Source organism: Mastigoproctus giganteus, chromosome 2 (genome assembly GCF_048544385.1).
Source record: "Mastigoproctus giganteus isolate SK-2022 chromosome 2, ASM4854438v1, whole genome shotgun sequence".
NCBI classification, from domain to species: Eukaryota; Metazoa; Arthropoda; class Arachnida; order Uropygi; family Thelyphonidae; genus Mastigoproctus; species Mastigoproctus giganteus.
Genome location: NC_143576.1, coordinates 76,250,961 through 76,275,829, shown reverse-complemented (window position 1 = coordinate 76,275,829; position 24,869 = coordinate 76,250,961). Strand labels below are relative to the sequence as shown.

The 24,869-nt window shown below is 34.7% G+C and overlaps 1 protein-coding gene across 3 annotated transcripts in view; it reads right to left on the bottom strand.

Annotated features, from left to right (window-relative positions):
- The window catches only part of LOC150089350 (gamma-tubulin complex component 4-like), a 290,737-nt gene that overhangs the window by 152,235 nt on the left and 113,633 nt on the right, over window positions 1-24,869 (bottom strand). For all 3 annotated transcript variants that reach the window (XM_090389092.1, XM_090389086.1, XM_090389099.1), the window contains exons 8-9: window positions 23,746-23,870; window positions 9,628-9,784 (exon numbers count right to left, since the gene is read on the bottom strand). In XM_090389092.1, the coding sequence (XP_090245218.1) occupies window positions 9,628-9,784; window positions 23,746-23,870 (282 nt within the window). The remainder of the gene's footprint in view (window positions 1-9,627; window positions 9,785-23,745; window positions 23,871-24,869) is intronic.

The window sequence follows — 24,869 nt, the reverse complement described above, 5'->3', positions numbered from 1 at the left end:
CCTGAAGCTTAAAAAACCAAAACAAGGTTTATTACTATATAATGCATGTAATTAATAATAAAGATTCTATAATTATTTCTTTGTATAATTTGGTTACAAGTGAAAAGAAAATTTAGAAACTTAGGTTAGGTTATATTTAGTGTTTGACCACCCATCCGCTACTTTCTAATATGTTTTTATATTCATGGTTTAATAGCAAAGTATTACAGCAGTTACAATTTTACATGATATTGTTCTATAAAACTCAAAAAAATGTTTCTCAGCTGACTTCAGGATAGAATCTTAAATTACATAACTTCATTATTAGTTACAGTTTTTACAATCACTTTAGGAATTTTATTTTTATTCCTATGTTATAGGCATATAAATTCCAACTAACTATCATTGTTATCGGTAAAATACAGGGCTGTTTTCAGAGTATTTGGGGGCAAAATATTTTCCGAGGGCCCTACTTTAATAATAAAAAAATTAACACTATAATATAAAATAAGGGTCAATATAAAAATGTAAAGCAAATAAATTTGTATATATTTCCTTAGAAACATATGCAAATTTTATAAGGACACAACTACTTCTGCTCATCATTTCGCTACTATATATCACTGATTTTGGCTGTGTTCACAGCCATTTATAGATCCCCTCAAAGTACAGGCCCCAGGCACATGCCAAGTTTGCATAGGCTTAAGATAGGCCCTAGTAAAATAAATGTCTTAAAAAAGGAATTGTGCAGCTAAATCATGTGGCCATTTTTGTGGCCACCAGAAAAAAAACCTCTTGAGAACCACTGTTCTAGAGTTTACATACATAAAGAAGTCTTAACTGTGACAAATGGGCCTGGAGTACTGGGGTCCATAGTTTAACAGATATTTATTTAAAGTATACCCAGTAAAATAAAATAAAATAAAATATTTCCAGAAGCTTTCGGAACTCGTGTCCCTTTCTCAACTGACAGAATTTTTAAATACATTACAAGCAAACTGTGGCACGTTACTCATTCGTCATTGTTGTAGCACGGACGTGTGCTGCCTTGCGCCAGTGATCATCCATCAATAAAACGGTTGTCTCCAGGATTGGATGTATACGCATGCCTTTCTGGCGATTTAATGCCTTAGGGTTGTTCATTATGTTTAGTGACTCTAGCCATAGGCGGTGGCGAAAGTGTCGCGCGTGGTCCACTATCTCAAAGTCGCGCTTGGGGTCAAGATCGTGGTTGGTAGCCCAAAAATGTTCTGCAAGCGCGGACTGGTCAGTTTCGGCAAGCCGGATTGCTCTGTCGTGTTCCGTGAGGCGATCCTGGAGACGTCTCGATGTCTCACCTACGTAGCAACTGTTACAGGCCCTACAGGTGATACGGTACACTACATTGCTGCGTAAGACAGGTGTGACAGGGGTCTTCACACTGGAGACAAGTGAACGTAGGTTCCTACCTGGTAATTGTACACATTTTATGTTGTAACTTCTCAGGATCTTCGAGATACGTCCTGACACTCCTGGATAGTACGGAATGTAGGCGGATGATATGCCGACTTGCTTCGGAGGTCTTGGGTTGGAAGTAAGCTCTTGTGCCTGTAACAAGCATCTGTTTAGTACATGGGATGGATAACCGCATCTGGTTAAGTCCGCCTTCACACGGGAGATCTCGTTACGTCTAATTGTGTCGGTGCTGGAATGGCTCCAGGCCCTGGAGAACAGGGTGCGGGCAGTGCTATTGAGATGGCTTGGAGCGTGGCCGGACCCGTAGTTGGTGAATTGACCGCACCACATGGGTTTGCGGTATACTGAGGTCTCTAGATGTGGGCCTACGCGATGCACTAGCACGTCCAGAAACGGGAGCGAACCGTCCACCTCTGATTCTACGGTAAACTTGATGAAATTGGATAGAGAGTTGAGGTATTCTAGTAGTACCGTTTCAGAACCACGTGGTATTATGGTAAAAATATCGTCGACATATCTACACCACGTTGTAATAGGTGTAGGTGGGTTCTGGTGTATCTGCTTCTCCAGATCTTCCATGGCGATGTTAGCTACTACGGAACTGACAGGGGCACCCATAGCAGTGCCATGTACTTGTTTGTAGAGTGAGTCTTCAAAGGTGAAGATGCTGCTAGAGAGGCATAGGTTGAGGGCGGTACAGATGTCATCAGTGGATAGTGACGTCCTGGATTGGAGGCTTAAGTCGCTCTCAAGGAGCCTTCTGGCGCAGTGCACGGCCTGTTGGACGGGAATCGAGGTGAATAAAGAAACCACGTCAAATGATGCCATGACAGAGTTATCAGGGATTGAAATGTCCTTAATGGTGTTAATGAATTCACTGCTGTTTTTAACGGTGTGAGAAACAGTTGAGAAAGGGACACGAGTTCCGAAAGCTTCTGGAAATATTTTATTTTATTTTATTTTACTGGGTATACTTTAAATAAATATCTGTTAAGTCTTAACTGTTTTTCTTTGTATCCTTGGCCAAAGAGTTCTCATAATCTGCCTTTGCTTGCCTAACCGCTTTTGTGACTTGATTACAGACTTATCTTATATTATCTTATATCTACCATAGGCATCTGTGTCGCCTGATAATTTACATGTATCCGATGCATTTTTCTTCTCTGCAACAAGTCTCATTAGTTCATCTGACATTCATTTAAGCCTAAAACTTGAATAGTATTTCTTAGTAGGTATGAAAAACTTAGTAGCTTCCAAGATTAATTCCTTGAATGCATCCCATTTAGAATTTGCTGTTGGCAACATCATCAGTTGGTTCCACTGTATAGAATTTAAAAACTGTCTGAGACCACTGCAGTCACTTTTACGAAAGCAAAAATCCTTCCCTTTACCCCGATGATAGTTACATCTTTGAGTAAACGCTACATCAGTACACTTTGATCACTGCCACATAGTGGTTCCTTATCTGCAGATTCTTAATGCATGAATAATCGCTCCTGATAATCAGATCAAGAGTATTATTCCCTCTGGTTGCATCCCGAACATGTCACTTGGCATACTTGGAGTAGAAATGGACCTCAGTGGGATTGGAACTGAATCCGTGTATATTTGTGAAATGAATGAATGAAGTTTTAGGGTGGTGGAGATCTTTTTTGCAGATAATTTTGTTCTATTAGTTTGCCTATTCATGATGAATTCAGTAGATAAAGCAAACATAGAGAAGGAGGAGGAGGAATATGTTGTATGAACAAATACAGTAAACCCCCGCTATTCGCGGTATCTGTATTCACGATCGCTGATTTAATATAAAATGAAACCTAAAAAAGATGTGAATTTTAAAGTGCCGTGAATATTTTCCGCCATAAAAAAACATAGGCGTGGCTAGAATTATCTTTCCCGGTCAAAACAGCGCTCAGTTGGTGGAGGGTGAGGAGTGACAAAATCGTGCGCGTGGATGTTTCTCGCTAATCCTTGTTCAGTATGTGTTATGCACTTGTCATGGAAGCTTTCGTCATTTGCTTTTAATTTATATGCTTATAAATTGAATAAATTTATCAATTTATAAATTGATATAAAAAATTGATACGTAAGCATATCAATTTATAAATTGATATGCTTACAAAAATGATAAATCTAACGTTTTGCAGTGTAAAACAGACTTTTTCGAGTGTGTTAACGGAAGAAAGTGACTTTATTGTGGACAAGTTCTTTCTAACCCCTACAAAAATATGGCTACGAATAAAAAGGGAAATGTGAAAAGATCAAAGAAGGTGGCGATGACATTAGCGAATAAAATTGAGTTATTAGACAAAATTTCTAATGGTGAAAATGTCTCCTCAGTGCAAAACATTATAAAATCAATGAGTCAACGGTACAATCAATCAAAAAATCGGAAGAAAAAATCCGTCGTAGTGTCCGTGAAAATGCGCTAATTGCTTCAAAAATTTGCTCTGTAACTCGTGATGTTAAATTAGAAAAAAATGGAACAAGCTTTAAATCTGTGGATAGAAGACCGAACTAAAAATAAAATTCCGTTAAACTCCTTTATCAACACTTTAAGCGAAACTGGTGATAGCACTGGCGGGATAGGTTTTTTTGCTAGCAAAGGCGCTGGTTTGAAAGATTTGTTTGAAATTTCTAATAAATATTACATTTAATATTAAATTGTTTCTTATTTTCATTTCGATGCCATATGCTTGCATTTCATTTTGTACATAGTCATAATATTTAAAATAATTAAATGCACATGGCATAATACTTTAAGAGTTTAGTATCTATATAATATCGGTGTTTAGATACACCATAGACACTCTTAAAAAAAAAAAAAAACTACAAAGTAGTTGTTGTGGGCATCATTTGCTCTTTCTCATATTGTGCTCTGCCTTCACAACGAGTTGCCATGATGCTGCACTACCTCAAATAAGTAACGCTTCACTAATAGAGAAGACTATTGTTACTTATTCTCAGTGAGTACCACTACCCAGACATGTTACACTACCCACTACCCAGACTTACGTGTGTAAGACATAGGGCAGGTACCCTATGTCTTACACACCAAAAGGTGTCTTACACACCTTTTGGCATCTCTCATATTGTGCGATTAACTTCACAACTGGGTCGTCATGTCTGCAATACTAGGGTACCTGCCCACCCACTGATGATAGGCCAATAGCCTTGAAACATGTCTGGGTGGTGGTACTCACTGAGAATAAGTAACAATAGTCTTCTCTATTAGTGAAGCGTTACTTATTTGAGGTAGTGCAGCATCATGGCAACTCGTTGTGAAGGCAGAGCACAATATGAGAAAGAGCAAATGATGCCCACAACAACTACTTTGTAATTTTTTTTAAGAGTGTCTATGGTGTATCTAAACACCGATATTATATAGTCATAATATGAAGGTACATATAATACATACAACGACAAAATTTTAGACTAGTTTTTCTTATATATTTCATACTTTGGAACGGAACCCAAACCCAAACGGAACGGAACCCTTTATTACTATGGGAGCCATAACTCAGTATTCACGTTTTCGTTATTCGCGACATTTCTCAGGAACGTAACCCCCGCGAATAGCGGGGGTTTACTTTAATTGAATATGGCATACACATAACAAGAATATACTCAGCTCCTTGATATAACGTGACCTTGATGATGCCTACTGCATACACTTTACTCAGACTCCTTCCAGTTACTAGCAGGAAATGGAGAGGCAGTGAGATTATACCATAGCTAATCTTGATGTATCCTAGAGATACAAACATTAGGTTCAGTGGACTATGTAGTTGCTGGGTTGAAAAAACTGTTTTAGAGCTGTACCCTTGAAATGTAAGGAATACCGGATTTCACCCTAATGTCCATCAAAACCTCAAAGGACATCACTTATACTGAATGACAGAAAAGACTGGAATTTCTGGGTAACCCATTCTCAGATAGAAACCAAAAAACAGCATTAAACAACCAGAAACATTATAGCCCTAGGAGAGGGATTAACACTATTCCTCCATGTTTCCAGCTCCATAACCATGGATACAACACAGCAGTGCCAACTAGTTACCCAACAGATAGTAGGATTAGTGACCCAATAAAGAAACAAAAGGGAAAGGCGGCTTTCCGAACTTTCTTAGAATTTATAAGTTGAAAGTCTATTTTTGTGTGAACAGAAAAATTGAATTTAAAAACTAAATAGAATTTCTATCTTATCAATTGCTTTACTAAAGAGCACAGATAATCACTTGGCCATAAGAATGCTTGACACAAACAGGTACTATTGCCTGTCTCTTTTCACAAAACTCAAAAGCAAATGGTGTTTGATAATGACTGATGGAAGTAAAGGAAAAACTGCAGCTAAGCACAATGTTGATCCTGAAATAAATATTTTGATTACACTTAAAGATAAAAATACAACACAGAAACATTGGCAATGTGCCGGTAATTTTTATTTTCCAAAAAGCAAATAAGAATGTGTTCAAAATAAACAACATGGCAACTTTATTAACTTTCACTGTATTTAGTTTCAATAATGATTTCAGAGTTGAATAGTGCACATTAAATTTTCACATCAATTTTCAAAGCACTTAACCATTTAAATATACTGGTGGCCAGTTATTTAACTTAAAAACTATAAACATACCATTGGACAAATGTTAACCCATACAGTAAATATAGCATTAGCAAAAGTAAAAAACATAATATACATGCAATATCATGCAGGTTTAGAGATGCAATGTCTAGATATTCACAAATCTTTTTCCAGTTACTTGCATTATACTGCTAATGTGGGCCACCTTTTAAAATACAGTTTTCCATTCTCGGAGTTTGAATATTAAAAATGAAATAAAAACTTTTCATACTTCAGAAATATTTATGCTGTATAATTCTTTTTTACATACAATACTCTCAAAAAAACTTTATTTAACCCTCTACTGAGTGTAATAAAAATAAAACTTCAACATTAGCAGGCAAACTAGTAGACTTTTTTCTACCATTATTATGTAATCAACTCATGAAATAATTCAAAATTGATCACTCTTTGAGGCAACTTTTATTTTCAGTCTATTATGAACAACACAACTGCAAAAAAAAAAAAAAAAAAAATTTTTTTATTTTAAAAGTATTTCTTAATTTTTTTAAGTCCCCCCCCACTCTAATGCATGTTACACAGGCCTTTAGACATAATTTTTATAACTTGTTTATTAATGTCCATATGTGGGCATTACCTTCGCTGTCGGCAAGCAAATCTTGAAAGAAAAAAAAATTAAACACCATTCACTTTAGCCATTGCATAATGATAATAAACACAAAAATCTGATGAAAGCAAAGATGAAAGAATTTTGATTGTAAGATGCTACAATCAAACATGGAGCCACTGTGTTTGATTATCAAACAATAAAAAACTAGCCAATAAATGAAAGGAATGGTATAAGAAAATTTTTTTTAAATTTATTTTTTAATGGCCAAACTTCTTCACTAACAAAACAATTAATGATACAGATCAAAAATTAAAGCAATAATTTTAGTATTCTAGTATACAAAAAAATTCACACTGATGTCACTTTAACAGATATTTTTATTTTGAAATTTACGTTGCTCTGGTGGACCTTTTACCACTAACGTGCCCAGCAGAGGGTTAGTATCTTTTGGCTTCTTTATGATCCAATTCAAAAACTATGATCAAATTTTGGCAAAAATTTGATCATAGTTTTTACATCAAAAAAACAAAAAAAAAAAAAAAAAAAAAAAAAAAAAATACAAAACTTCTTTATAACCTTTAGATAAATTGCTTTTAAAGATCCTTAAATGAATGAAGTGTCATTATTAGCTTCAAATAATTATTTGCATTAATTCCCTTGAATTCAAGGCAGCATTTACATTCATTAATCATTAATGATACACTTTATATATTTTTAATTTCATTACTCGATACTTTTTTTTTTTTTTTTTTTTTTTTAAGATAGGAACTCGTCTGTCACTTAGGACTAATGATACTAACACTGGCATAGCAGTATGAAAACAGCAAGAAATGTGAATATACAAGCAACGAATACAGAAAAAAATTACAAGTGTATGTAAAACAGTATGAAAACAAGTTTACGTAAATAAATACAGGTGACCCCCGCTTAACGCTGGTCATTCGTTCCGGAAAAACAGAGCGCTAAGTGAATCTGCGCTAAGCGAGTGCCGCTTTCCCATAAGGTAACATATGTATTTGTGAGCTGCGGTCGGTGCCATAGGATATTTCCTAATCAACAATAAACGGTAATGGAAAGATGCACAAATGTCGGTCAAAATATTTAATATTCAAATATTTGCACATATAAAATATTTTGCATTACATACGTATAATTATGTGGTAACTACTTGCATATCAAAAGTAAACTTAAAATTCCAATTAAAATAATGAATTTAATTGATTTAATTTAATGGATGAATTTAATCATGAAAAATGTGTGGATTTTGAGTTGAACTTTGGCCCTCTTCCAAATAAACTAAAAGGGGTATTAATTTTAAATGGCTCGCAGCGTTACCACCCAACAATAAAGTCAACTGATCCTTCGCCGCTTTGAAATTTGGCATATTTTTTGTTCTTTCAATATGAAACTTCTTTTAGGCATTCGTTTCCACAAAAGTCCTGCTTCATCTATGTTATAAACTTGTTGAGAAGTATGACACACAATACCCCTCTTCAATAATTTTAATAAGTTCTTTTTTGAAAGTTTCGGCTCCTTGATCTGAACTAGCGGCTTCTCCCTGGATTTTAAATATATTCTACCAGCCCTTACCAGTTTTAAATGGTTCCACATTTTTTTTTTTTTTTTTAGGCGAGTTTTCTTCAGATCATCATATTGGCTAATCTCTTTCTCTCTCTCTCTCTTTTTTTTTTTTTTTTAATATTTAACTTAACTGACTTCTGCATTGGAATATTATCTTCAATAAAATTAGTCTTTCCATTTCAATCCTAATAGCCGGCCTAGTCCTAGTTGCTTGCAGTGGAACAGCTATCTTTCCCGCTAATAAAATTAATTTTTTATAATTGTTCTTACAGTTAGACTTGCAAGTCCTAAATTATGGCACACATCCGCTTGTCGTTGACCGGAATCGATTCGCTTCAAAACGTCTAATTTAATTTTCAAATTCAGTCTTTTTCTTACATTTATAGTCTTCGTACTGCGCCCAGACGTTGTTGCTTTTTCATTCCTGTCGGTCATTATTAGCTCTTCAAAAATATAACCGCGTTGGTTGAATTAATTATGATACAATGTTCAAGTAAACTTTCCGTTACGCACGATGTCTAATACTGTACTGAGTGATGACTAGACTTCGGATAAATGCGTATAACGCAAATATTACAAGCAATATATTTGATCATTTTTTAAAATGTTGATCTCGGAACTACGTAACAAGCCACTGTACTGCAATTAAATTAGCGTGCGAGAAAATTTCACTGAGCGTGGGAAACGTTTTAATGCTGTTTTGCTATTCATTTTCAAGCTATCGACTCCATCAAATGAAACGATTTCGTTAAATATGTCAAAAATGTAATCTGTAAAAGAGCGTTATAGTGATCTGTGACAGCGTTATAGTCAGATACGGGTTATAATATAAGAACAGCGTTATAGCGAATCAGCGTAAAGCAAACCGCGTTATAACGGGGGCCTGCTGTATACATAATAATAAGTACTCCACACTATATCATATAAGATATAAATATATAAAATATGATATCTTATAAGATATAGTGGGTTATAAGATAAACAATTTTAACTATAAATTATTTCACTAATTTGACAGTATTTCTTTGCTACTGTTGTAACTATATGCTAGTTACAACAATAGCAAGCACATGCACTACACACAATGGCATGCTTATGTGTGTGTAGCATAAATGAAGCAAAGTAAACAAAAACAATGGATTAATGGGATAAAATATACAAAATTAAAACAATTTTCAGTTCTCGGTGCAGAAAGTTTAGTCTATACAAGAGATTTCATAAATTACACGCAAAGTGCAATATAACTGTAACCTTTCTTCATAATTCATTGACTATGAATAACCAATTCTGTCTCTCTTTTAATATACAGAATAGGATTTTGCTTAATTATACAACTTAGCAGAAGGGAAGCTAGAAGAATGTCTGTAACATAACCTTTTCTTGTAAATCAACAGTTTAAAAATTTTGAAGCACTTACCATGTTCAGTTGTAGATGTTACTGGCACTCTCAACAAACTATTTGCCTGATCAATAAAAGCTAAAAATAACTCTCCCCGCCCAAGAAGATGAAAATCTTTGATTATCCTTAAGTGTGCCAAAAGGTCTGCCTCTTCCATTACTACTTTCCATAAATGCTAAAATTCATACCCAAAAACAGAGTTATTACAGTACAAAAAAATTCTTTTATTAATAAGTTTTCAATAATTTTTTTAATAGTTAATTAATCAAAATATTTTATATATATATATATATATTTTGTGCATAAATTTTATTTGATTTATGGTTTTTATTTAGGGTGGGAGACATTTCAGTTGTATGTAGAAGAAATAGAGACTGACAATGTCAGTGGACAACCAATAGCAGAAATGTCCTACACACCAACATCAGGACTCACAAAGCATCCATGGTCTTCAATTTGGACCGGTGTACATGCTCATCAGAATATAACTTTATATAGGGGTGGGTTCTTCTCAAGCGAGAGCAAATAGATATGTCAGTGAACGATATATAACTAAGAAACAAGAAGTACACATAAACTATTCATACCCATCTGAAGACATCTTCGGCTTACATCAAATTATAGAGAAAAATCAAGTGTGCGCGGAATCATTTGGGATGTTATTCAAATGATTAACATCCCGAATGATTGTTAAAACCTGTCCTTGGCTTCATGTCGGTATTCCACCTGTTCCTGCTTTAACTACAAAGGTTATTGATAACAATGCAGCTTTAAATTCATTTACTGACTCGCAAGCATATTTTGAAGTTGTCTGTGAATGTTCTGTAGTTATTGGTCATCCTACTGAATGGCCATTAGCTAAAATTGTTAATTCAACACCATCAAACTTAATGTGGTAAGCAGATAAAAATGTGGTTCAATATCAAAAAAGTATGTTTTCATTATTTCAAGCTTAATGTTTTTGGTTTTTGTTTAATATACAGTTAGTCCTCGTATAGCACGATACTTGTGTTCCTAGAAATCCTCGTGCAATATAAATAACAGGCTCTATGGGAGAAACAGGGTTAGGTGCCGACCACCCAAAATTGAACACACATCTGTAACCAAAACATTACCAAACACAATAAATAATCATAATAAAATATGTATTTTATTACGATTATTACATAATAAAATATTGCTAATGCTTTTGCTTCTATCTTAAGCAAACTTGTTCTTTGTTTGATTTTCTATCCAAACAGATGACAGCGGTTCCATCTCTTCCAATTCTTTGTATTTTGATCTAATGGATTTTATTACACTTTGAGTTGTTTAATATGCTATGAAAGTTGTTTTTATTTTCTCTGCATTCTTTCTAATTCTCAGAGTTGTCTCATTTAGGCCTGTAGCACGTGCAATATCACATGGTCTTTCATTTTGCTCAAAGTGTTTCACAATTTCATATTTTTAATCTATCAACAGAGGCAGACTGGCCATAAACCTTACCAGAGAAACCCCGGTGGGATGGAGGCGAGTGTGATTTTGGCCATAAACCCTAGTGTGAGGCCGCTACAAATTTTCCGGGGTAAGAATTTTTGACCCAGTCTGCCTCTGTCTATTGATATTGCTTTTCTTTTTCTCTATGAGTCTGTAGTGCATTCCTGCTAGTGGAATCTGTTATAAATGGGTAGTAAACTCAATTTAATTGCATTTGCGATAATACCGATAGCTGGAATTGTGGGGTTTTTATGTTATTATGGTGAAATGTGTTTTCCCTTCACTGATATAAAAAACATAAATACATTTACAGAATCTTCTCTTCATTCCTATCGTGTTGCAGTCAGTTGGGGTGATTCCGCGTTCAACTGTCATTTCTTGTAAACACAGGCGAATCGTGTATAAGCGAATTCGGTTCGTGTTATACATGACATCGTTCCCCTATTTATAAATCGTGTATGATCGAATTCATGTAGTGTAAATACGTGTTATACGAGGACTGACTGTATTTGTTTTTGTGTGATTCATATGTGTGTGTGTGTTTGGTTTTTATAAACAATAAATATTTTTGTTTATGTATTCATTTTTGGTGTTTTGCTGTTAACTTAATCAAAAGAAACAAAACATACAACACAGCATAATTCAATAAAATTTTTGTTTACTAAGCAATTGACACATTATACAAGTCGTAAAGACCAAATAAGGCTAAGGGATATGGTTTCAGATTGGATAACTTCAACAAATTACAAGGAGACCAATGAATACATGTTAATCATACATTGATAAAATGCCTATCACCAGCTATCTCTAATTTGTCATTACTAATAAGACACACTGCAGTTTTACTAAAAATCTTATCTTTGATGTTTAACACGAATGTTGAATGTTGTTCCTTCACATAGTTTCTTAAAGTCCTTCTTCACCGCATCTTCCATTGAAATCTCATTACCGATGATCAACCGAAAACAATAATTATCTTGAAGAGCAAACAGATTAGTTTTATTATTAACTCTACCTATATGTCCTATACTACATGCTATTGAAGCTTCACAGTCCCAAAAATAATTTTTACCAGTGTTTGGTGGCTCCAAATACTAGCACAATTTATTTATGGTTAAGAACATAATCTCCAATATCATTAATGTAGTACCATCCATTTTTATTAAATCATGATTTAATGTTAACTAATAACCATCTAATTTCATCTTCACTATCATTATATTGATATTTAAGTAACTCATTGAGATAATACAAAGAATCAGCTCTATTATGATAATATTAAAAGGGGTTAATATTATGCGTATACACATCGAAAAAAAAAAAAAAAAGATCTTTTAATGTGTACTTATTTACGTCTAAGTTAAAAATCTTACAGGCAGCCTTGTAATACTTTTCGTTAACTGGATTATGCAGTTCAATATCAAAGTCCGGATGGTGTTTAGGAATAATGTCACGAACAGCACTACCAGGAATAAACATGTAACGGCTTTATAAAATTTGAATCTTCTTTGAGATTCTTTCAAATTTGTCCCCTTTTTTTCGGAGCAGTTGATATACCTCGAGAAAGACATTCTCCACTTTCTCCCGACTCTTTGACTCCCCTTTCCAAAATTGCTCGGGACAACTCTTGCAGATATCGGCATCATAAACCTTCAGACTCGGTCGGTAATCGTTGCGGCATTCTTCCAATCCATATTTGCGATCGACACAACCGTTTCTGTACCGCGAAATATAGGAAAACATATGCCCAGTCGATGAAGTCCAATTCATTGGGCGCCTCCGTAGCCAGGTGGGAAGGAGCAGCAGTGCGTAGCACACGCTTCTTGATTAGACCGGGGTTCGAGCCCGTCACCACCAAATACGGAGGATGCGGAAAGGTTAAGGAATGACCACCGCATATCCTGGAGCAATATGGCCTTAGTTGCTAATGCTCCTAAAAACCAAAACAACAACAACAACAACCAATTCATTGACGAACCAGTTCCGCCGTAGAGCTCTTAAAATGCCTTGTCGAATGAATGTTTCTTGCCCCCATTGACACCGGAAAGATCCATTGCTCCACGGCAGTCATGGATGACATGAATGTGGTCTCCTTTGAACACCCCGATGAACAATCTACCTCTGTAATTGGGTCCACACTGAGACAGCCATCGACACAGTCGTCTACCAACGTCAGCATGCTGCACGAGAATAATGTCTGAAATGTATCTTCGAGAACTTTTGATGTTTTGATTTTCAAGTTGCCGAATGTACAAACCAACCAATTCCTGTAATTCCCTTTTCACTTCACCATAACTTTCTGGAGTGCGGTTTCTAATCTCTCAAAGTCACAAAGGTAAATCGAATTCCGATCCTCCAGACATTCCTTTGCAACCATCAGCATGCGACTCCAAAAGTCCGGTTGATGTACTGGGTAAGGCTGCCATTTCTCCCAGGCTTTCTCCAGCCATTTGGGCAGACTTATTGTCATCGGTTGATCACACTCTTCGATTTCAGTAAGAGCACTATAACACGTACATGGTGAATTCTAGAAAACAAAAAAAAAAAAAAAAACAGTATGAATTAAAAAAAAACCTACCACACATAATCTAACAACATAAAACTAAAGAGAGATACATACTAGTTACAAACAGCACAATCCCCCTCAGAAATCGTGATCCTCACCACCAGTGAGGATCACGATTGGCTATTATCGCACATAAGTGATGATAGACAGTATGATAGGCGATCAGACAGTACATGGCTATGTCGTCATCCTTGTAATCTAAAAAGTAACAGTGGCTACATAAGCGCAACACAATATCAGTCCCAAAATAGTATTTCTCAAAGAACATCACTCTAAAGTGATTAACTTCATACAAAAAAGGTGCACTTACAAGAGTAGGAAGACTAAGCACAAGCAAAAAAAGGTCTATAGGCATATTTCTCGGTATCTCCCAATTCTAAGCTTCAAGCATTTCCAGTTCAATGTCTTCAAAGCTGTAGCATTCTTAACATAAGAACATTTCAACATGTTTTTGATCAAAACACCTTCATAAAATCTTCTTTAACTGTGACAGGCAAAACAAGATAATCTATTCTCTTTCCTTGATATTTTTTTAAGATAGCATCCACACTAAGATTATATAAAGAATTCATGCTTATCACAGTCCGATCCTCAAGTTGTTCGACGAAGCCTCTATACCGACTACAAGCAAGATGCCTGAGTACTTGCTCGATATAATTTTCCAATTTATATTTCCGACTACGACAGTGACATGCATAAACAAGCACCGAGGACCTCTAGTAGAAGACTTTGAAATATAACATGTACATTTTATATGTCATGATATTTAAATATTGGCCGGTACTTTATATTTCAAGGTCTATCGCTAGAGGTCCTCGGTGATTGTTGATGCATATCGCCGTAGTCGTCGGAAAATATAAATTGGAAATTTATATTGAGCAAGTACTCAGGCATCTTGCTTGTAGTCGGGAGTTGTTCGGTGCGGGAGGAGGTCATAAAAAGATGCGTGTAATGTCTTTTATTTTGAATGAAACACAACTGTATGAATTTGCAATTAACACAAATAAAATACCATTGTATCGCGGTAATAAATTACGTAATCGTTTTCATAATTTTTGGAATTTTTTTTGTACCGACCACAATCCACAATCGTTACAGGTAAATGCGTATTGTATTTTATGTTGATGCATACCCGTTAGGCTTTGGGTCCCAATCCCAGTTTACTGTTAACACCAAATAATTTGGATTTCAGAAATTAAAAATATACTTATAATCCAGTATACCTAAAACTAAAATCTTAATACAATAAAGATCTAGTAAAACTGTCATTGGGACTACAGAAATGAGTAGAATGAGTCATTCTTTTAATATTGACTATCTGTCCGCTCAAAGCCCCTGAGGAAGTAGCGGAGAGATGGCCATGTGAAAGAATGTAATTTTGTTCCCTAATTTTTCCTTAAATTACCTTAATTTATAACCTATTATTGTCTTGTAATTTAAATTTAACATGTAACAATAGGCTAACCAACCACTGCTAGCACACCAATTGCTAGGCAGACAGTCAGGCCTCAATGACTGAAATGCCTCCCACCCTAAATAAAAACCATAAATCAAATAAAATTTATGCACAATATGATTAATGTGCGTATAATGTATAATTGTTAAACCAGCAATAGCATTAACGTCACATTAACATGAAAGTTTATAAATCACAGTGATAAAAGACTAAAATTAGCAGTTAAAAATTATACATATAAACAGTATATAAATATATATATACAGGTTACCCTCATATAACAAATAGTTAGGTTCCTATAAAATCTTGTGTAGTGGAAAACCGTGTTATATGGGACTAAGAATTAGTACAAAAATGGGAGGGAGGGGGGGGTTATGTTCCAAAATCTAACAAAAACACACCTTTTTTTTTTTTTAAATAACTATCACAAACTTAATTTTTATTAAAAATAATAATATCCAAATACCGAGTGATTTTTCCGTTTTCTCAGTTATTAGTGCTTGGGGACGAGCTGTCATATTTGCAGAAATGTAACATCCTGCAGCAGCAACAACAACAGTTCTAATTTTCTGCTCACTTTTCTTTATTGTTGCTTCATTTAAATTTAAACTTTTTGCAATGTATGATACCTTTGCCCTTTTTTAAGATGTTCCAAAATTTGTATTTTTGATTCTAGAGAACTAAAGTTTCTTTTGAGTGGTGCTTTTTTACTTTCCATAGGACTGGAATTTAATTCACAACAAAGAAATCATTCCAATACAGTTCTCTTATGGGCAAAGTTTAGTAATACATACCCAGAAAAAATTATAAATGATCAAATAAAAACCAAAATAACCTTACAAAAACCTTAAAAGTCACAAACAGCCTTTGTTTGAGACCATACAAATTTGTAATAAAGTCACAGATTTTTATGGTTTCAAACAAGCACAAGTACCTGTTAGGTTCTGTTCAATAGCACAGAACCTAACAGGTATTTTCCAATGATTTGTTTGCATAACGATTAATGAGTCAACAGTGGGCATTCACAAAAAGAATGGAAATGCTGAAAAATGACATGCATTACATGCAATACAAAATGATTTACATGTATTGCAAAATAAATTACATGCACTTGCAATTAATAACCCACACAAAAGCTCAAAAAATACTGTGTTATGCAAGGTTTGCAGCAATTCTCTGTGTTAGAGCAAAACCATATTATATAAGTACTGTGTTGTGCGAGGATTGTTGCAATTTATCAATCATGTCAGAGCAAAACCGTGTTATAGAAGTATTGTGTTATATGGGATTGCCTGTATATATAAAATGAAGTTTGCATTAGGAAAACACGTTTACTATATTGACATATCCCCCCACCCCTTCCTCTCTCTCTCTCTCTCATGTGCAAATATTATTATGGGGTGCTTAATAACTCAATACAAATAAACAATACTTTCTTAGTGATGAATTTCAGTACCATTTATCTGTAATAAGTGTTCCATGCATTGACAGTTGTTTTGAAGGTACCAACATCACATCAGACAGAAACAAGATGCCAAATCCATACAAACTTCTTAATACACACTGCAGCTACAGAGCCCTGCTTTACTAAGAGATTAATTATTCACATATATCTGTTTTAAGAGGCATGATCAGCTACACTGGTTTCAATTCTGTGCATTGCAAAACTGGACAAACTGTCTTCTTTTTCCTAAAATAATGACTTTTTTTGACTGTTCTCTTCTGACTCTGACTATTCAGATGAAAAGTTGTTCACCTGAACAGCCAGTGTATGAATGTCTTTAGATCCTGTTCATGCCTCTCTCTCTCTCTCTCTGAAGTATAAACAGTTATCTATAACGATACAACCATAGTCAGAATCTGTCCAAATGAACTTGGAATTATTTTCCAAAAACAGTCAACTTTACTAATACAGTAAAATACAATCACAACAATTACAAAAATCCTTTCTTTGTGCTGAAAATTTGTTCTAGTGAATACTGCTGAAAATGATTATAAAATACCCAGTATTTATTCTAATAAGTTCTGCTGCTCTTTCCTGCCATACAGAGGTAGTAACTGCTACTTTATTTTAAGTAAAATAAAGTAGCAGTTACTTTACTAAAATAAAGTAACTGCTACTTTAAATTTGAACTTTTATATCAAGTTCAAAAGTAACAATAAATAAATAGCAATGGCAACAAAATACAAGTCCTTGAATCCTGTCCTGTGAGAGACTGGAAAAATTCTTAATAGCCTTTTCAATCAGGACTACAGTTTGCTAGACTCAGCAGGGGGAGATAAGATTTCCCCCAGTGAGTTAGTCTGAGTTTTTCAGCCAGTATAAAATGCAAAGCAGCCCATGAATACATAGTCATAATACATGAACAAATGAGAATATTCTGTTTATAGGTATAAAGTCTTTATGATATTCCATAAGAAGTGAATTAACAGTTCATTCAGTTCTTATATTTTATATCCAGTTCATAAATGAACTGGACTCCATATGATCTGGGCTATCAGTTCTGATGGCCCCATATTATCTTCTGGAATATCATAAGACCCAAGCAGTCAATATGCCAAAAATTCCCAAGAACCATGAATAGCAAAATATGTAAAATTAAAATTTATTTACTTTTGCAATAATAAATTTATCCAGAAAATTATTTTATTTATAGGAAGAATTGCAGTATGCTATAGTACAAAGAATTCAGAATGTCATTTTATATGTAGAAAACCTAATACATTAATTCATTTTAACATTGAATGTTATTTTTCAAGCATAAATAAAACAATTCATGCCAGAGATCCCACCAGAGTGAAAAGAAACTGAATCTTAACACCAAAGCGAATCTGACGCTATCTCTGAAAACCTGTTGATTCCTGGTAGACAGGGAGTGACATAGAATTTTTTTTCTTTTTTTTTTTTTTCACATTTCTCATTCTTTTTTCTGCAGCTTTAATCTACAGCTTTTAGAAGTTCATATGAAAGCTAACTACATTTCTTTATTCCTCTGTTAGCCACCTCAATGTAGCACTGTTGATTGGCTGGCTGTTTTATGGATTTTCACCATATCATCTACTTTGGTCAGTGTGCCAGTTCATGTGGTATGCTAGTTGTGTGTGTGTTATGTTTGTATAAGTGTTTTCACAGAGTGATCTAAATGTTAAGTGGGCTGAAAAACTCAGAATACCTCGAGGAGGGGGGGCTTTCTCCTTTACTTGAGATTATTAACTATAGCCTCTACTGAAAAGGCTTTTAGAATTCCTCCATCTTCTGATAGAATATGAACCCAAATCTCTTCAAACAGGTGACAAACCAACTATACTATACAATTCTTTTTTAATTTGTAAAAAACTTATGCATTTGTGGATTTTAAAAATAATAATTCATTGTACTGATACTTATTTCATTTAAATGAGCCTCAAAGTAGTATCAATGGGGATCTCTGATGATTTTAGATTTTCCCAGTATCTAGAAGTATTACTTTCATTATACTGAAATATTTGTTCAAAAATGTTCACTGTAACAAGATTTTACTATGTTTGCTTTTGGCATCGTTTTAATTGTATCTCATATTGTGAATACCTTCACAAGTTGCCATGGCACTGCACTACCTCGAATAAGTAACGCTTCACCAATGGAGAAGACTAATGTTACTTATTCCTTTCTTCTAATTCCATACCCTGGAATTAGAAGAAAATGGACAAATTAATTTCCTAAACCTCACTATATACAGAAGCGATACAAAACTAGGAACAAGAATTTTCAGAAAAAATACTCACACGGGCAAATACTTACACTTTGAATCGCATCACCCCCTCAACACAAAAAAAGCAGTCCTTTATAATCAAATTTACAATACTATAAAATACAGTTCCACACATTACAACCTTAATAATGAACTACAATATCTTACAAGTAAATTCATATCTAGGAAACATCCTATTCAATTAATCAAACAAACTATTATCACAGTTCAAAATAATATCAACAACCCACCCAAACACATTTCCAATAATAATCCACGTATTATCCTCCCTTACCATAGTAATTTTGCCAACCAATTCCGCCATTTATTCAAAGGTACCGATATCACCCTTACATTCTCATCTTATAATAAACTAGGTTCATTATTCAACTCATATAAAGAGACACAAAATTACCACATTAGTGACATGAATAATATCATCTACTTAATAAAATGTCAAGATAACTGTAACGCTTGCTACATTGGTAGCACCACCACAAAATACGATTCTACCAAAACATCAAACACACATGCGTACTACCACTACAATAGCTTCAGGATGGGACAGTCCAATACCGAATTAGCAACACATGTTCAATCCCACAACCACACACCTTAGTAGATTCAGCCATTCCTATTATCAAATTACAATCCAGTTTTAAAATTTTCCAATATGAAGCCCTAGTTATAGAATGGTTTCGCCGCCATTCCATTCTCCAAGTATTAAATTCCAAACTACCCTATAACATAGCACTGGTCTGGAATCTCATGCAACTGAGATTCCCACGTGTTTCCAGGAGCATCACGGGAACTTAGTCTTCTTAAATACATGCGTTTACTCTCATTCTACCATTGCCAACTGAAGACGTGTAAAACGAAAGCCACTTGTTATGGCTATTGGCCTTCTGTTTCCAACCATATAACTTCAATCGTTTCAAATTTCAACACTGGAAACCAAGGTCGAAGATGTGCACTTCTATTTCCTTGTGCACATTTTAATTCTGTTTTTAAATCCTGACTTATTCACGCTAACTTAAATTTAAAATTATCATCCATTTTATTCCAACATCAATGCAGATTATAAAAAGGTGAGTATCATAATAAAATAAATTAAATTAAATTAAGCTACGCTATTATATTGTGTCAGTTATAAATGGTACTTTAAGAGATCTACAATTTTTGAATTGTATATTCAGATGTTTCATAATGATAATTCATATTATTTTTCTCACCCAGCTGTGGAAGATCTCAGTGCCATGCTTATTGAAAACGTGTCGGAAGAACCATCTTAGATTTCTGTCTTTCTACATTTCATGGAGAAAAACCTTATCAATTCCTTATCAATTCATACCCAGTTTGGAGTATAAACCCTCTGGAGATCTGTTAAAGGATATTGTCCTTGTTTGTAGTACTGTATATATTTTAGTAAGATGTATTATTTTAAAATCTGAATGACTTATATATACACACATACAGGTTGTCTCAAAAATATACAGCATAACTTCAGGAATGAGTTCCTCATATGTAGACAATAAAAATATTTTATCAACATAGTTCTAGAAATGCTTGGTTCCTGAGTTATTAACGGAATGTCTTATCCCCCGCAGGTAATTTCCTTCATCACAAGGTACTGACAGAATCTGGTGGTTTTCCATTCCGACCAGGTACTCAAATCAGGAGCAGGTGGATATGCACTTTTATGTATAGTTTGGCAGACGGCAATGCTCTGGAGGCTCGTCATTTGTACCACGAAAGGTTCCCAGAACGAAGATGTCCAGACAAGAAAATGTTTGAAGGTATCCATCGCCACCCTTGTGAACATGGGACCTTTACACCTCGTGCTGCTGAAAGAGGATGACCAAGATCTAAAACTCCTGAAGTAGAGGAGGAAATTTTGGATGTTGTCCTCTGTTGGCAGCACGAGGTGTAAAGGTCCCATGTTCACAAAGGCGGCGATGGATACCTTCAAACGTTTTCCTGTCTGGACATCTTCATTCTGGGACCCTTTCGTGGTACAAACGACGAGCCTCCAGAGCATTGCCGTCCGCCAAACCGTATATAAAGTGCATATCCGCTTGCTCCTGATTTGAGTACATGGTCGGAATGGAAAACCACCAGATTCTGTCAGTACCTTGTGATAAAGGAAATCACCTGCGGGAGATAAGACATTCCGGTTAATAACTCAGGAACCAAGCATTTCCAGAACTATGTTGATATAAAATATTTTTATTCTCTACATATGAGGAACTTATTCCTGAAGTTATGCCGTGTATTTTTGAGACATCCTGTATATATCAATAGTGAATCATCTTCAGTACGATATAATTTTTCCGCATTAAAAAACACTGTTTTGTATGATAAATTTAACATTTTGCATTTCATCAAATAATGGATAAAGTAGGCAGTTTTCTGGGTTCTTTTCATTTAACTAGTTGCTATGCATAGATTTCAACAAATGCATTGAATCAATTACAAATGCTGGTTAACAGAATGTGTATACATTATACTTATCTTCTACTTAAAATTAGAAAATGCACGCTTCTTTTTATTTACTGCATTATTGTCATTTTATTTCACATATCAAACAGAAGCAAATTTATTCCAGTCTAGCAATATTTTTTTAACAGTATAAAGTGAAGAATATTATTGTATTATTGTTTATATTGGAAATATTATTGTTTTCATTGGAAGGATATGAATGTCATCCTTAAAAAGAGGATGGGAAACTGTTAATTATAAAAACAAAAAGCACCCAAAGCAATTTTTTCACCAACAAAAGATATACCAGCAATTTTGCCAATTTTATAATAAAAAAAAAAAAAAAAAAAATGAAAGCAATGTAGATTTTATCCAAACCTAAGCATGACACGTCATGTTCAAATGAGATGTATATGATGAGAAGCCTTATTCTATGATGAGAGACCTAATATTTTCATTGTATATTTAGAGAAGTACACACGCTGAAGTGATACAGGATGGGATACAGGTGCCATAACATTCCCAAAGTTTCCCAAAAAATTAATAATTATGTATGAGTGAAACTGAAAATAGGAGACTACAAAAAACATTGTAGATGAAGAATACCTAATGTTTTCTTTCTGTCTTGAATTAACAGCCTAAGCTGCTCAGATACAAAATCACTACAGGCTCCTGGTTATTATCAATTTGTTCTTCAATACAATGAAGGGTATCCTCCCCCTGCATTGAGACTAATTCAACTGAAATTTTAGTAAACTGATCTTGTGTCAAGTGCTTTAAACTTCTCTAAAAGAAATTCAAGCTGGTGTGCACTGCTTATTTTAAGAGGTAACTTTCATCCACTTTGTTAGGCTTTCATTTTAGTGTTATGCACAAAAGCTGATAGATCCACATTTTCATTAATTACCGGAGAGGAGATAAATGTTGACACCAGATGAACACTCAGATTAAAAAAAAAAAAATTATAAATGCTAGTTCTGAGACCATGCATGACACTGAAAATATAAGATTACAAAAAATCATTGTGGATGCAGAATACCAAAATCTTACTAATTATTTTTTAAAAATCTCCTAATTTATTTATATTTTATTTATTTTTCCTATATAGCTTCATTCTTTCTAAATTGGCTTTCTAATTCAGCCTTTAATTTCTTATAATTCAATATATCATTTAGGTTTTTTCACATTCTTTCCCTATCATTCGCCTTCAAGACTTCTCTTTCTTTCTGCTTTACTTATTAGTTTTAGCACCTTGTTCTACTACCTATTAGTTTAGGCACCTTGTGTTCTTTACACTGTTAGCTCTAACTTTCCTTAATTACTTTAACCTTAAATATACAGGGTGTTTCAAAAATATTGGTACAAACGTTTAGGGGAGGTAGGTAACATCTAAAGGAATGTGAATCGTATAGGAACCCATAACCGGAAACGTCACCGTAAGTCGGTAGATGGCGCTGTTCATCAGTTCGTGAGAGGGAAAAATTTCTGGTTTACTCATTCAAGCAGTAGTCGCCGCACGAAGAGCATGCATCGATATATGAACTGTGAGCTGGCAGACATGCACCTAGTGTATAGATTAGCAGGGGGCAATGGACGAGATGCTCAACGAATTTATGGAGAACGCTTCCCAGATAAACAGGTACTGGACCACCGTTTGTTTGCACGTGTGCATCAAAATTTGTGTGATTATGTGTCATTTAAAGGTAACAGGAGTAGTGTGGGCAGACCACGTTCGACACGAACTCCCGCCATGGAAAAAAGTGTGTTGAATGCTGTCCAGAGTCTCTACACTCGCTGTCTCATAGACGTACTGTTTCTGCTGCATGCCTCTTCTACAGATACTTCCATGGGCACTGTTCTTCTGAATTAGCTTCTATAATTCCCGCTCTCTCTTTCAAAACAGTCCAAACACGTGCCGCCGCCACCAGCCAACATCCATTTACTGTCCAACTTCAAACTCACAGAACCAACTTTTCATCTTCCTTGTTTATTCATTCAACTTCCGTTTTCTGGAACAACCTTCCTTCATACGTATTTCCTGAAAATTACAGTCTACAGAATTTCAAGTCCAATGTCAAGAAATATCTTCTTTCGTCTTTTCAACCTCCAACCCAAGCACGGTACTAAGTACTATAGGTTCTAATATCTCTCGTGTTTGGGGTTTACATAAAAAAAAAAAAAAACACAAAGAAATCAGTCTGGTACAGATAATTCCAAAATATTCCACATTCCATTATAAATTTTAATCCTTTATTTAAACCTTGGTTTGGTTTAAGATAATTTAAACCTTGGTTTGGTTTAAGACAGATAATCATGACTCAATTTAAAAATGCTTTCTATTGTTAATATGAATAAGTGTATAGTATACAATTTCTTTCCAATTTGTTTAAACCTTGAATATAAAGAAGTTGAATAGGGTTAAGACTTACCTCTGCTGTGCAACTGCGAATTTCATCAATAACAGCTTCGAATTCAGAAAGAGAAAGCGTTTCTTGTTGCTGAAGTCTGAATAATTGTTGTGCAAAATGATCTTCTTTGTCCAGAAACATAGACTCTATAGAGATGAACAAGTCCATTATTTGGCTAGTGAAAGTTTCAAAAACATTTTACAAACATAACAGTTACAAATTCAACAAAACAATTTTAGCACTTTCTTTTTATTACAATAATCCCAAACATGAAAGATTACTGGAACATGTGAGTGACCACCCACAAGTTCCAATCATACCTAGAAAGCTAAAATCCCCCATTATAAGGCACTCTGATTTTATGGCCACTATTTTTTTCTGTATAATCGTTTTTTTATACTTAGTCATCAGGCCTATAACACTCCCCTACTCTCATTTTTGTTTTTCCGGTGTTATGTCACACTAAATTGACTCACCATTCCACTGGCCACCCATGTCAACTGGATACGGTGCCTTAGGCTTTATATTCTTCTTAACTAAGAAGCATAATTGCATATCCTGTTCTTTCTGTACACATTGTACTCTCCATATTCAAATTCTGCTTCCCTTATGTCTTAGTGATACCCTGATTAGTGATCTCTGATATCCTGACAATGTCTGCATTTGATGACTTAATCAGTACTTCAAATTCATCAAATTTATTTACTATGCTCCTAGCATTAGTGTATATGCAAGTATAGATGCACCTATTCTTACTCTAAGTTATTATAAAGTAGCCCATGTATTTACTTGTTTCATGATGACCCACAAAGGGCTTGAAATCCCAAAAACCTTATTTTCCAGCCTGCTGCAAATTCTGATAGAAGCAGTGCAAGAATCACTTTCACCCCTGCCTGCAGTTTTAGTTAATCTATTAGTCTGTGTATCCCCCCTGCAAGCTTTCCAATCCACCTAACACTGGCTTAATAGCATTAGAAAATAATCTTGCATCCCTACTATTTAAGTGTACTCCATCCCTGTAATGTGGTCAATGCATCAGTATCAACCATCTAAGGTTTTGCACAGAATACCATGCACGCAGGAGGGAACTTTAAGGAGTCCTGTCATTCACAGGATCTCCTGCTCAAAGATTAATAGAAATGGGA